At 43.2% G+C, this 14,109-nt stretch overlaps 1 protein-coding gene across 1 annotated transcript in view; it reads right to left on the bottom strand.

The window, feature by feature from the left end:
• tbkbp1 (TBK1 binding protein 1) overlaps nt 1–14,109 on the bottom strand; it is an 81,662-nt gene that overhangs the window by 14,358 nt on the left and 53,195 nt on the right. The window contains exons 6-7 of the mRNA XM_056297190.1: nt 7,968–8,170; nt 6,985–7,046 (exon numbers count right to left, since the gene is read on the bottom strand). Coding sequence (XP_056153165.1) covers nt 6,985–7,046; nt 7,968–8,170 — 265 coding nt within the window. The remainder of the gene's footprint in view (nt 1–6,984; nt 7,047–7,967; nt 8,171–14,109) is intronic.

The raw sequence follows: 14,109 nt of genomic DNA, 5'->3' as shown, positions 1-14,109 counted from the left end.
TGGATTGTCAGATAGCAGTGGGGACTTTTAACACTGCATTTCACATACTGTCTCACTATCATCTACTTATGCGATCTTTATTAAGTGCTTTCAGGGGGAATATACACGAGGTCAAACAGTCCTGACCCCAAGGTACAACTCAAACATTCAGAGATACGATGGCCATTTCTAAGTTGAGTGATGATGTGCAGAAAACGTTTGCTAGCTACTCTATTTATCAGTGAATATGCACAAATGGAGAGCAAGAAGCAGATTTTTTGTTTTTTTGTTTTCAGAAATTAAAACTGTGATTGCCACTTCTAAATTGGCTATTTGTGACCTGGGCAGCAATAAATAGGCGTCCTATCACAAATAAGGAGCTCAAGAGTGTGATACATTTCTGCCCTGTTGTTAAAGTACAGGAGACAGTGACCTCCATTTCTATTATTCCCTGCATTGGGAAAACAAGACATTTCTGATATCTGAAGCAAACATCATTTTCCAAAAGCTGAAAACAAGCTAAATTTGCCAGCCTGCCTTACACTATAGTGCAGGAAACGGAGGCTGGGGTGCCATCTGCCCAGCATCTACACAACAGTGGCTTATGGTTGGCGAGGACAGCTCATCCACCTCAGCATTAATGGTGGCCCAGGAGGCGAAGCAACGCCTCACGTATTTATTCATGGAAAATGTGTAGCTGGTACCAGAATTAGTCATAACATTTTTTTTTTAAAGTGCAACAAAAATACAGAAACTTGTGTTTTCCTGGGTAATGGAAGATGACATCCAGTTTACTATAATAACTATGTAAAGCTCTATTTATAAAGCATCCTTCTTCTTTTTTTTAACCAAGGCTCATAAAGTGCTACACAATGGTAAAAACAAAATAGCAGCGTAATAGGTCAGATGATAAAACTAACGGAACAAATTTCAGTTTTGGTCATGGAAGAAACTGGTACTAATAATAACTAAGGCAAGGCATTAAAACTCTGGTGCATTTTCCATATTGATATCTCTGCAGTTTATGTAAAACGACGGCAATTACAAGAAAAAGCGAACCCGAGAGCAAACAGTCATTAAGGGCCCTGAAAGTGGGGGTGGGTTTTGCTGCTGAGTAAAACCAAGAACCAAGAGGTCTGGAAAAAGCTGTAGGTTTCTACCGCATACTGAGTAACATTGCCGCGTCGCCTCAGTGCCTCACCATGTACTTTCACTTTGCTCCCCATCGAAACAAGTTTGGGGTTTCACTATGGGAGTTACCCTCCTGCCAGATTTACCTACAGCTCATCCTACACAAGTGTGTAGTGTGGCAGATAGAAGAGAGGACGAGAGATGAGTTACCCCCCCCCCCCCCCCACACACACACACACATCCTACCCCATCCTTTTTAAGCACAAATTATCAAAAACATCATACTTAGATGCTGTACATTTTGGCCAAATCTGAAGGAAGAGCTGCATGATGGACCATGAATCGAGGGATTAAGGAAGTGGATACCAAAAAGCTCGAGATAAAGACATGAGTCTGTGTTTTCTATGTGGAGGTGCGCGGGGGGGCTTATATCATGCTTACACTGCCCCCTACTGCTCATTTTAATGTATGGTTTCTGTTGACTTAAAACTCCTTTGACAAATATGCCACCGAGGCAGAGATGGGCACAAATGCATCAAAAAGTATCTTGTTACGAATTACAAATACTTGCTCATCAAATGTATCAAAACGAAATAGAAAATACTGGTATGAGAAAAGGTATTTAATGAAATTACACCAAATTTGTCATTTGAAAATACAAAAATACATTCTATACAAACTGATATCACATTTTAAGCATTTAATAGCCTCAGTATGGGTCTGACCTTAACCCCCCCCCCCCACAGTGAAAAGATGAGCTCTGCTAATTTCCCCACATCATACATTTGAAGTAACCACTCAGGATCTCTTGGAAGTGGGAGGCTGCGAATTGACAAAGGATGCTGGGTGGTTTCTGTCCATCAAAGCAACCATTGACTGACTGAGTGAACAGCCAATTGAAACACAACTGGGGGAACTGCACAGTTAGGCCACAGTGATGCACTAATTCTTTCAGAAGATAATAAGACTGGGCATTTAGCAGATGCCTTTTTCAATAGAGATAAATAATAAGTGTAGTGGAGTAAGTACATTTCTGAGATCTCTAACTTTACAAGCAACCAATTAAACGAGTGCAAAAGACACATATCAGTAGCATTACAGCAGAAGCACCCCTCTTCCCCCAATGCCAACAACATCCTTAAAAAAAAGAATATACTCCTTTGTGCACCCCCTAACATTGCAGTCCTTCCATTTCCGTTTTAGTTGTTTTTCAGCACAACTAATCCCTCCATCAGTTCCGCTGTTCATCTTCTTCTGTGAGGTTGGTAAACTATGCGTGCAAAGAAGAAGGGATGCTCAGCTGGTGCCGACAATGGCAAAGCGGTGTCGAATCTCACAAATAGTAGCTTGATCAGTGGATATGAATCCAGCGAGGAAAGGTCCTTTCTGGGGTCCTCCAGAAAAATGAAGGGTCTCCAACTCCGCTTTGCTGTGGCTGGGCAAAATCCCTCTGCCCAACTGGCTCTCAGTTCCTGTTGCTGGAATTGGAAACAGTAGAGGCAAACAGAGAAACAAGTTTGTTATGAATTTAAATTCAATTCAAGGATTTTTAATATCACAAAAATATTTAAAAATGGGACAGGAAACGAGCTACTCATTTATTTTTTTCATTGATGAATATTGATTTTTTGATGATTTTTGATGATTCATGAAATTGCAGTTTAGCCTTAAGACACTGACGTGAGAGTAGTTTACTTGTACCCTGGTCAGAGAAGATGAAGAAATTGTCTTCGTTCTCTCCAGTGGTGTTTGATGAGGCGATCTCACTTTCTTACAAAAGGCCAAGCTCTTCAGCTGACTGCAGAAACAGGTGATGTGTTCTTTTCTTCTCTGCAGCTAGTTTGGGAGGCAACCACCTCATCTTGAAAAACGGGTGGGTTGCTGTAGCCAGGATGGCTTCATTATCACCAGTCTTCAGTTATAAGAAGCTACTGAACCCTTTTCTCAAGGCCAGCTATGGTGGCTTGCAAGATACATGAGCAGTTTCGCAGGTTTGAAGCTTGCAGGTCATGTAGTTTAGCCTGAACAGCAAAGAGGGTAGGTATGAGCTGGCAGGGCCTTTTGTTATCGGGGCCCGTTTTTATGGAATAACCTGCCTGCTGCCATCAGACAGTCAGAGTCTGTTGAGTCCTTTAAATCCAAACTTAAAACTCATCTTTTTGCCTTAGCCTACAATTAGTTGCCTTTAAGTTGAGTGCTTCACAACCTGTACTGCATGGCGGGTCGGTTTCTGTCTCAATGAATTTACCAACCACTGTTCTGCCGATGAGATTATAGAGTATATATTATTGACTATTGCAAACTGTTCTCTTCTCTCACATGTCTTTTCTGTCCCTGAATGATGTCTTCTTTCTTTTTCTGTGTGTGTGAATGGTGTGATGCGAGTCTCCCTTGTGTACACGTGCAGTCTGTCCTCCTCCCAGGTCTCCATGGTGATGGTGGTCACCACCTGGACACTGCTTGGCATCCCCCTCATCATATTTTCTTTTTATATATCTTATAAATCCATATAATTTCGTCATCCTGTTTTAATGTTATATCCTTCTCTCACTAAGATGTGTGACTAATTTTTTCTTTTTTCTTTTAACATAGTGATGCTGGTCGCATGGCTCAGGTCCTGGGCTGTTCCGGTGGTGTCTGGACACAACTTGGCATCCTCCTCATCATATTCTTCATATATTTTATAATTTCATTATAATTCTGTTATCCTCTTTCAATGTTTTATTCTGTAAATTGAGTAAACACAACATCCATTGCACGTTGTCCCTCTTGGGAGAGAGATCCCTCCTCTGTTGCTCTCCCTGAGGTTTCTTCCTATTTTTTCTCCCTGTTAATTTTTATTTTTTAGGGAGTTGTTCCTTATTCGATGCAAGTGTCTAAGGACAGGATGTTGTGTTGCTGTAAAGCCCCTTGAGGCAAATTTGTAATTTATGATATTGGGCTATACAAATAAAAATTGACTATGAGCTCACCATAGTAGCATAAGGGCCGACCTTGAAGGTGGTCAATTGCAATGGCAATGGGCTTGAGGACTGTGCAGTATTCCTCAAGGAAATCAAGCTTTACCTCTTTGAACGGTGAGAGTTGCAAGACAGGCATGATCTCAGGAAGAAATATCGGCTGACTCAAACAGTCATAAAGAGAATTCCACCTACAAACGCAGGGTGTCTTCAGTTGTTGGTTGGTCAAGTCATTGAGTATTTCTGCACAGAGTTGAATAGTCTTTAATTGCCCTTTTGGCATCAGTAGTTGAAACCAAACTCAGTGTGTGAGTGGAACACCTGATGTGAGGTGGTAGAATGATAGCACACTCACAACTGACACTATTGTGTCAGTTGTGAGTCCATATTCTGAACGGATTTCCTCCAGTAGTTCTACAATGCGATTGTAGGTATGTGGACTGGGAAAATGTCTGCAAGCAAGAGCAGCCGATTCACGTTCTAGCATGTCTGTTTGTGTCCAGTGTACAGTGACTCCCATATAACTTGTTTTTTTTAGTTGACCAGACATCTGCAGTGGTGCAAACATGTTGTTTGAAGTCTCTCCTTCAAATTTGCTGTTTTATTATTAAAGTCTTCATCGATTCTTCTACCAAGTGTCCACCTGGACATAACTTTAGCACCTTGGCAAAGTCCCTGTACCAAGTCTATAAATTCTTTTTGCTCAACAGTGGCCAACAGGTACATGCCTTTAGTGACAAAGGATGCGACGAGAGAGTCAATTTTATTTTGTATCACTGGACCATGTTCAAAGAGAGTAGTATGAGGTCCTGTTTTTTTTTTTTTGCTTTTCTCACTGGCAAATTCCTTTTTGTGGTCTTCAAATTCCTTTATTTTGTCAGGGTGCCTTCATTTCAAGTGAGTTTGAAATTTGATGTCACTGCAAGAGAGTCACATGTTATGATATTTTTGTTAGTGTACAGCTGACACTCAGCCTCTATCTTTCCGTTTTTTAATTTTTTTTTAAATTTTGATATACTCTTGATCCCCGTAAGGAAATTATGTTCTGCATTTAACTCATCCTAGCGTTGTAGCTAGGAGCAGTGGGCAGCCACCGTGCAGCACCCGAGGAAATCTTGCCGGGGAAGTTTGGGATCTGCTTCACTATTAGAAGTGTTTCCCATCCGGCATTGCACATTTGAGCATTGGTGTGGCTTCTTCTGCAGATGTGGCAGATGATTGGTCAGTCTGGCCAGGCTCTGATGGTTCATTGCCACTCATCTCCTGAGATGACTGACTTCTACCTAAAGAAAAATGTATAAAGATACCATCAAATTGGTTAGGCCTACCAGTTGCAACTTAAAACCAACAGCATTCAAAAAACACTAACAACTTACACAATAGACACTAAAACGCACTCATTTATGCATTATCCAGGAATGGAGTCAATTTACTTTGAATTGTATTAACTCTATAATCTATACTGTAAAACGTTTTGTGCATAAAGATGAACAACATTTAGCTTTAGAGTAAAGATCAGAATAAAATATTTTTAATTGATGCATGGCTTGCTTTCTTAAAATCTTTTTTTTTTTTTTTTACCTGAATATTAACCTGACCAATCCCTGGCATAGCAAACACTAAAATGTTATCCTTATACTCAAGAGGACTGCGCAAGCTATTTCCCTCACAGTTAAGAATGGCCACTATAAAACCCTGAAAAGAAGCTATGCTAGAAATTATTTTTGTCCTGAGTTACAGAAGTTGCTAACAAGTAATCTCGCTAATGAAGCTTCCCATATGACTAACCATGAGATGCCACTGTTCCAGCTTGCCTGAGCCTGGCTGTGACGTTAGCTGTTATGCTAACGTTACTGGCTAGTAAGTATATTTGCCAATTCTAGAGCACGTGTTTGCCAATTGCTCTTTTCTGTTTTAGAGTCATTCAGAAAGCTTGCTTTAGCATGCAATATCTGATCATATTTTGATTACATACCTTTATCTTAGGGGAAATTTGCACCGAACACCAAAGCAGCTTCGTTCCTCAAATTACTGGTCACAAAGAACACAAATGAAATACGGTAGTTCACAATGAGTGCGTTGCAGGACCTGACAGGACATGTCATGTGATGTAATAAGCTAATTATTGTACAGTTTTTTTCTACAGTTTAAACCTGGGGATAAAAATTTCAGATAAGATATTGTCTTATCTGACAATAAAATGACATATTAAATAATTTATTTTAAGTATTTCAAATACAAGCTCAAAGTATTTTTTACAAACTACATCTTGTTTTTTTGGTTTTTTTGTCCAGCAGAATACAAGTTACAGAATACTCAAAGGTAATTAAATACGTATTTTAAATACATTTAATTGAAATACTGCCCATCTCTGCCACCGAGGAGCATCCTATGATATAACCGATGTTCGTACAGTAATGCATATGGTACATGAAGCTAGCCGCAGCACTCTGAAAGGCCATAGTGGCCATGGCTTCATTAGTGCTAACCTCAAATCTGGTTGGTCAGAGATGGGAAGAGCTCATCTAGTTTCTAATGAGGCCCCAGGAGGTCAGCGTGCACACGTCACAGCAGCAGGGAATACAGTGAAGATACGGATCAGCGGGGGGCTCATGCTTTCTCTCTCTCCCCCTTATTCTGTCCTCCCACCAGTCTTTGCCTCCTGTGGTGCTGCCGACTTTCCCCTCAACCTACATCCCTCACCTTTCTTCCGATGTCCTCTCTGCTGTTCTTCACATTGTCCTTTCATACCTTCTTTCAATCTATCCTTACGTCTTTCCATTTTGTTCATCTGATTGTTCCCTGTATGACGTATTAGTCTCTTCTTCTTCCTTCCCTCCCCTCTTCCTTTCTTCCTTCCTTCCCTAAATCTTTCCCTCTATCCCCTCCCCAACGGCCTGCTGTAGTCACTTACTGTTCGTCTCCCACCTTCTTTATCCACTCCACATCACACTGCTCGCATGAAGAAGTCATTTCCTGCCGAAGTAGAGCATGAAATTAGATTAGCATGCAGGTGCTGTAAGGGTATTGGACAAAATGTGACAGCAAGAGCCTACCAAGTCACCGTGCTAAAGTACAACGTCCAGGACCTAGGAGGAATGGAAGATGGCAGGTGTGTGGGTTTCGTGTGGTTGCAGCAGGCTCTAGATATATATGTGCATAGTTAATACTCTGCACTTGTGTGTGCATGTGTGTATGTGTGCACATTTGTGTTTGTGTGTGTGTGTGTGTGTGTGTGTGTGTGTGTGTGTGTGTGTGTGTGTGTGTGAGTGAATCTGTGCAAATGTTTTCCTTCATGGCGATGTTTGTCAAGACGTAGCTGTTGCTGTTTGCAGTGCTACGGTGATGTTACTTCACCCAGGAGAACTATTATTTGGAAAATTTTAAATCCTCTCTCTTTCCAGCATTGAGCAAGTACGAGCACAAATCAGTTAACTGGTTTTCAGTGACACGGTTTAGTTTAACAATAGTTTAGTTCATAGAGAATCCCTTATTTGAATATGAAATTCACATCATGATCTGGAGGTCTATCCTGACAGGGCCAGCGATCTTGGCCCTTGTACCACCCATGCTAACAAGGCATACACTCTTTTTGATCTGTGAGGCATCCTGGATGAAACCCTTCAGCATGTGTCATCTGCCATAAGTTCTATGGTGGCTACCAGTTTTGGTAAGGATGGGTGAATTTCTCAGCATTTTTGCACAAATCCTGCTCAAATACTATGAATGCCAGAAAGTTAAAACAGTAAAAGGAATGTTGTTATATTTGTCTGTGATTAATCATTTACCTTACACTGTTCCTAATGTGATAACCCCTCCCACCACCCCCCAACCCCCGCCCTCCAGGTGAAACACAACATCTCAGATCTGATCCATGTGTGTATATCCATCACTGACCCTCTCTCTGTGGCTATTCTGCAGCTGTCTCATCTCCTCCTTGAGTCTCTCACACTCGCCCTTCAGCTCCTCCTCCCGCTGGCACGCGCCCTGGGCCTCGTGCCGTGCCCCTTCTAGCTCTGCCTCCAACCGCTGCAACTTCAGGTCTGACAGGGCATCCAAACTACGGGAGCTCTGAAGGGTCATAGCCGGGCAGTCCAGCACTGGAAGGAAAGAATTTAGGAGCGAGAGAGAGAGAGCAAAAGAGAAACCATACATTTAATTGTTGTTTAACTGATTTCCATACTGAGTCCATGGTGAGCATGCATTAGCAGAAACTGTTTACTTGGTACGCAGGGGGAAAAGGGGTTTTACAGAGAAGGAATGTTGTAGTAAAAGGTTGTGCACCAGAAATGATATCTAGGACCTTCTAGGATCATAACCTGGGTGGACAACCTGGTCAACTATCTACTGGAAAGCTACAGGCAGCGAAAATTGCAAATTGCCGCCACGGTTTCCCCCCCACTCTTTAATTGAAGGTATTCTGTGTTGTAGGTCAAACCAAGCTGCGGTAAACTTATTTGGGAATTGAAATGTTAAGCTGTTACTGCCAAATTAGTACCCTGCTATTATTTGTGCAAATCAATGTCTGTTTTTACGAAAAATGTCCTATTTGATCATGAAAGAAACAAAATTCCTGGCAGCAAAACATTTATTTCACTTTAATACTCTCTTCTTGGTTATTAACTACAGATGGACATTACCCATCAGCAGATATGACACAGAATTAACAGAAGTTGAACACAAAATAATCCTTCACTTGGCCAGAACTAGAAAATGGGATTGCCATTTTAAACACGTAACCAACAGTGAAAATAAGTGTCCAGTGTTACAACAAATTTTGATATCCATGGTAGTGTCATAGCAGTTATTTTGAATAAGTTTTTGCATTCTAGTAATTTTCTGAGTCACTACTGCTGTCAATGCTCTCAGTTGTTGCAGAGTGTATCCTGCTGCATTTGGTTGCCAGTCCCTGGCAACGGCACCCTATGTGGCATGGAACTATCTTCTTTGCACAGGAACAGTTCTTCTGATAGCCTTTGACACATCCACATGAGATTGTCTTGTTCATCGACACAGGCCAGGCTGGTTTGTGTAGATGGAACCGGAACTGCATTTCCATTATCCAGAGACCATCCAAATTCTGTGCATGAGGGAAATTCTGGCTCGGCGATGTGTGCATTCTTGTCAAAGCAGCCCTTTTCAGGTGCAGGAGAAATGCGTTCTCTGTTGGGGGTAGTTGCTTGAAGAGTGTTGATCTGTTGTTCAGGAACTTGTATGGTCTCAGTTTGCCCAGATCAGAATCCTCAAAGTGATCAGCTGTGGTTATGTACACAGCTATGTTGAGGTCTCATGCCTGGTTGAGGAAGTCATCTGTTATGGCATCGGTGGGGTTCTCACCAAACTCTTCAAGTGCAGACTCATGTCCAGTGTCCAGACTCATGCTGCTCTTGAACCATGCCTTCTTTCCAGTTAAATATGGATAACTAGTGGTATCTCTACCACTCAGACTGTGGACAAAGGGCATGGCACAACACTGTGAAGGTCCCAGTGCCACAACCATTTCATGTGTAGGCTGGTATGCATTCTGGGCTGTTCTCACCCACAGCTCTGGTAGATCGCTGAGGTGCGTTGCACCATAGTACATGCACATTGTAATGATGTCGGTGTCATTGGCATGGATGACAGCTGTCAACTTCTTCATTCTGGACACTGTAGAGGGTGTGGAGTATTATCCTAGTATCAGCCTCCTGCTGTGTGGATTCCAGAGCAGGAACAGACCCTTCTGTGAGCACCAAGCTCTTCGTCTCATCTTTGAATCCACCACCCAGGTAGAGATGAGTTGGGCCAAGAGCAGGCTCCAGTTGCTCCTTCTCATGCCATTTTTCACAGAGGAAGCTCAGAAGGTTTGCTTTGTTAGCTGACACTGCAAAAAAATCCTTTGGATCAGGAGCTGTGTACTGCTCACTGACTTCATATACTTTAGCTGGTTTTGATTGGGCATACCTCTGTTCCTGCACAGCTGACTTAAGGCTGGGTCCACAGCCTGTCAAACCGGAAGTGTATGATTTCAGTGCCGGCAGGTACATCATTCAGCAGCAGGTTTTTGTATCACTCAGTGATAGTTCCAAATCTTTCACCTTTGTGAAAAGACAAGTGTCGTATGGCGCACATAGCATCAATGACTACTGCTGTCTTTTTGTCATCTTGAGGCAGATCAGGGATGCTGGTCACTTTGGTCTCCTCTTTCAGGATCTTCATTGTAATGACATTACGATCTTCACTAGGCTTGCTTTGGTACCAGTTCTCATACTGCCATCTTCCTGGAAGATGGATGGGGGAAAGTCACTGCACACGTGGTTGCCTATGAAGTCAACAATGTTGAGTTCTCCACCACTGGCAATGATCAGTGTAATGCGCAGAAGGGCAGTAACTTTATTGCTCTTGCTAGGTGCAGACGTCCCCCCCCCGCACTTCTTTGGTTTTGTGTGTGGAAGGTGTTAAGCTCCACAATACTTGTCTTCTTCTGATCACTGGACAGTGACTCACATGGTACCTTCAGACCCAATACTTTCATGCTCGTCATGTTGTCCTTGACTGTGGAATCTGCACACTGTCCAGTTGATATGTTGATCAGGGATGGTGTGGCTGCTGTGAATGGGTTGGTCTCTACTGCTGCCATGACCTTGACTACCATCTCTGCATCCCTGGTGACATGACTCCAACCAGATTCATGGTGTGGGTTGGAGGAATGGAGGTGCGGCATAGACTTGAGCTCTGCAGAGATAGCTGCAGTGAGTGGTTTTCTGTAGACCCACTTCATCCGGGCAGCAGGGTTGAGCGTAATGCCATCCAGACCACTTGCCTCCTTGGCATCTGTATTATAAGTCTGCTCCAGAAGCATGTCAGGAGAGACACCATTGTGATTGCCATCTGTTCTCCTCCCAACAAATGTACCCACCATCAGTGCTTCATGTACCTCTGGGGCTGTTTCTGGGAGTTTCCTCATCTCAGCCAAATACAGAGGCAAATACTGCTGCCCATATTTGTAGTGGCCTGCTGCAGTGAGGTAGGGTAGTGTTCGTGCTGATTCACAGAGATGTCCTACCCAGTCACCTTCCCGCTGGTAGTAGATAAACACGTGGAGAATGTCTGACATCTCTAGGAAGACTGACCAGAAAACTGCTGTTGGTTGCTCATTCAGTGATTCCTGGAAAAGCAACATCTTCTCTTGTAGGACTGATAACTGTGGATGTGTCACCTGGATGATCTCTAACTTTTGAGTGGCAGTGGCGTCTTTCTCTACCTGTGACTGCCACTGTTCTGTTTCTGTCTGCTGCCCATGCCTCAAATGCTTCTCAGTACAGGAGCCACATGGCCTAACTGAGGATCCTGAGGACATGTATGGTTTGGTAGTAGTCAGCCTTCTCACCAAACATCTTCTTGGCGGTCTCTTCCTGACACAGACCAGCTGCGAAAAGAAGATCCTCTGCATCTGCATCCCTAATGATCTCCCAAACAGCCTTCATGTACTTGTGAGCTTGGTAAAAGCCCCCCCCCAGTAGCAAGACTACACTGCAGAACTCATCTCTGTGCCATCTAGTGGCTTAAGTGGGAACATGCTTAACCATATATTGGCAGGCATCACCTGAAAGCTTATATTCTGCTCTTTCAATAGGCAGGCTCAGTTTGTTTCTAGTATGAACTATCGCAGAGATATTCAATCAAAAAGAGAACGATGGCATCTGATCACGCCAGCGTAACTGGCGCTATTTTGCAATAGGGGTTGCATTGTTTGGACCCAACCTGTAGCGTTCCAGTAGCTAGTTGACCAGGTTGTCCGCCCAGCTTATGATCCTTGAAGGTCCTAAATAACATTTCTGGGTACCAACCTTTTACAGCATTCCATGTCTGATCTCCAAAAAAAAGAAGAAGTGGGGGTTGCCCCCTGGTTATGGGGGCTTTGGTCTGCGTGGGCACATAGTGATTCAGCTCCACTCGCAGAGCCTCAGTCGTTGAGCCTGTAGATATTGTGATAGCACAAAAGTAAGCTTTTTTATCCCTGCCTCCTCAAAAACACACTCACGCGTACACGCACATTTATGTACTCGACACTCACATATGCACATGTACACACAGCATGTGCACGCACTGTACGCTAGTTGATGCAGACTCACACAGCTTTGGATGTATGCCCCCAGTTTAATACTTCCCTACACACTTGCGTGTGCGCGCACACACATACGCACACACGCACACACACACACACACACACACACACACACACATGTGCAAACACACATACAATATGCAGACACATACACATACAGTACCATTATGCAGCCATGAACACTGAGACACACACATGAACATTTTTCAACACTGCACATCACTACCTCTTTTACACAGGCATAGGTTGGTTTAGGAAGTTGGCAGGGAAACATTTTTTTCAAACTGTAAACACCATAAGATCACATCACATGCGCTCAAGTGTGCACCTCTTTAAACAACACCTACAAACTGCACAGTCTCCTGTTGGCTCCTTAATTTCTCTATAGGTAAGTAACTCATTTCAGGAAATATCACAGTAGGTTGGGTGTTTTTACAAACAGATCAGCCAATTCAGCTTTTTTTCCCCCAAACTACTGTATGAAGTTGGCCCGTGGCGTGTTGGATAAACTTGATGAAAATGAATAACAAACAAAATATTAAGTAAAGGGAAGATATTTTTTGCAATTCAAAACAAATATTGGCAGGTGCATAGTAATGCATCCTCACCATCCCATCCTTAAATCTACTAATACATTCTGTGCACTTCAGCAAAACTTCCCAAACACATAATGGAAACTTTCAGTTAAGCATCGAGAAAATCCCAACATTATGCCTCCCTTTTTCCTCTCTCCACCAAGGTATGACTCAGCAGCAGCAGGGGTGGCGATGACACATTTTCTCTCCTTTTCTCTCAGCCATCAACATCCCACAAAGGGGTCAGAGGTCAATGACTTTTCTGACACAACACCATCTGTTATTCTACAAGGGCAGTGTGGCTGTCAGACGATCTCACACAACTCAACTCAAACCAAAACAACACAACACAAACCAACACAACACAGCACAACATGACACAACACGATACAAAATGACACAACACAACACCACGACACAACATGACACAACACGACACGACAGGACACAAACCAACACAACACGACATGACACAACACAGCACAACACAAACCAACACAACTTGACACAAACCAACACAACCCAACTCAAACCAACACAACATGACACAAACTGACACAACACAAATGTTAGAAGTGATAGGGGTTATATTTGCCTTTTCCTTTCTTCCTTTTCTTACATACTTGGACCGGTTTTCATTGAGAAATGATTAGAGGCGTGGTTAAGCAGTGTTTATAAGATGACGTCACTGTGAGGTGCCGGTGCATCCCCTGGAGTTAGTTAATGGCGGCAGTTCGCATAAAGGCCTCAGGATACGCCACTTTGAAAACGCTGTTCAGGACGCTACAGGTTCACACCATTCTAACTCAAGGACTTTGAAGAAAACCAACTTTCTTTTATGTTTGAGGATCCATCCACCATCAACCTAAACCGAACTAAAATACCAAGACGGAGTCCGCCGCTTACGGGAGCTGAGACCCATATGGCCGAGGCCTTGTCGGAGGGACCTGCTAACTGCTACCTCGGTAAGCTAGCCCACCTCCCGGCTATTTCTCTCGTCTTGGAAATCAGTCCTTCTTCCTGTTTCTTCCCTCGTTTCCATCTTTTCTACACACTCCAGGTTAGGACTGGTGTGGCGTGTTTAACCCTTAACCCCTAGACCCGACTAGTCCGTAATAACAAACCAATACGACACGACACAAACCAACACAACACAGCACAACAAAAACCGACGCGACTTGACACAACACAACACGACATGACACAAACCAACACGACACGACACAAACCAGCATGACACGACACGACACAAGGCGCGGCGCTAAGGAGGGGCTTGCCGGTGCTTCAGCTCTCCCTAGTGGTGGCATAGCACCCCCATGAAATCAAATGAAAAGTTACCAAACTAAATATATTTGTA

Source organism: Lampris incognitus, chromosome 17 (assembly GCF_029633865.1).
Source record: "Lampris incognitus isolate fLamInc1 chromosome 17, fLamInc1.hap2, whole genome shotgun sequence".
Taxonomy (NCBI): Eukaryota; Metazoa; Chordata; class Actinopteri; order Lampriformes; family Lampridae; genus Lampris; species Lampris incognitus.
This window is presented reverse-complemented; position numbering and strand designations above follow the sequence as displayed.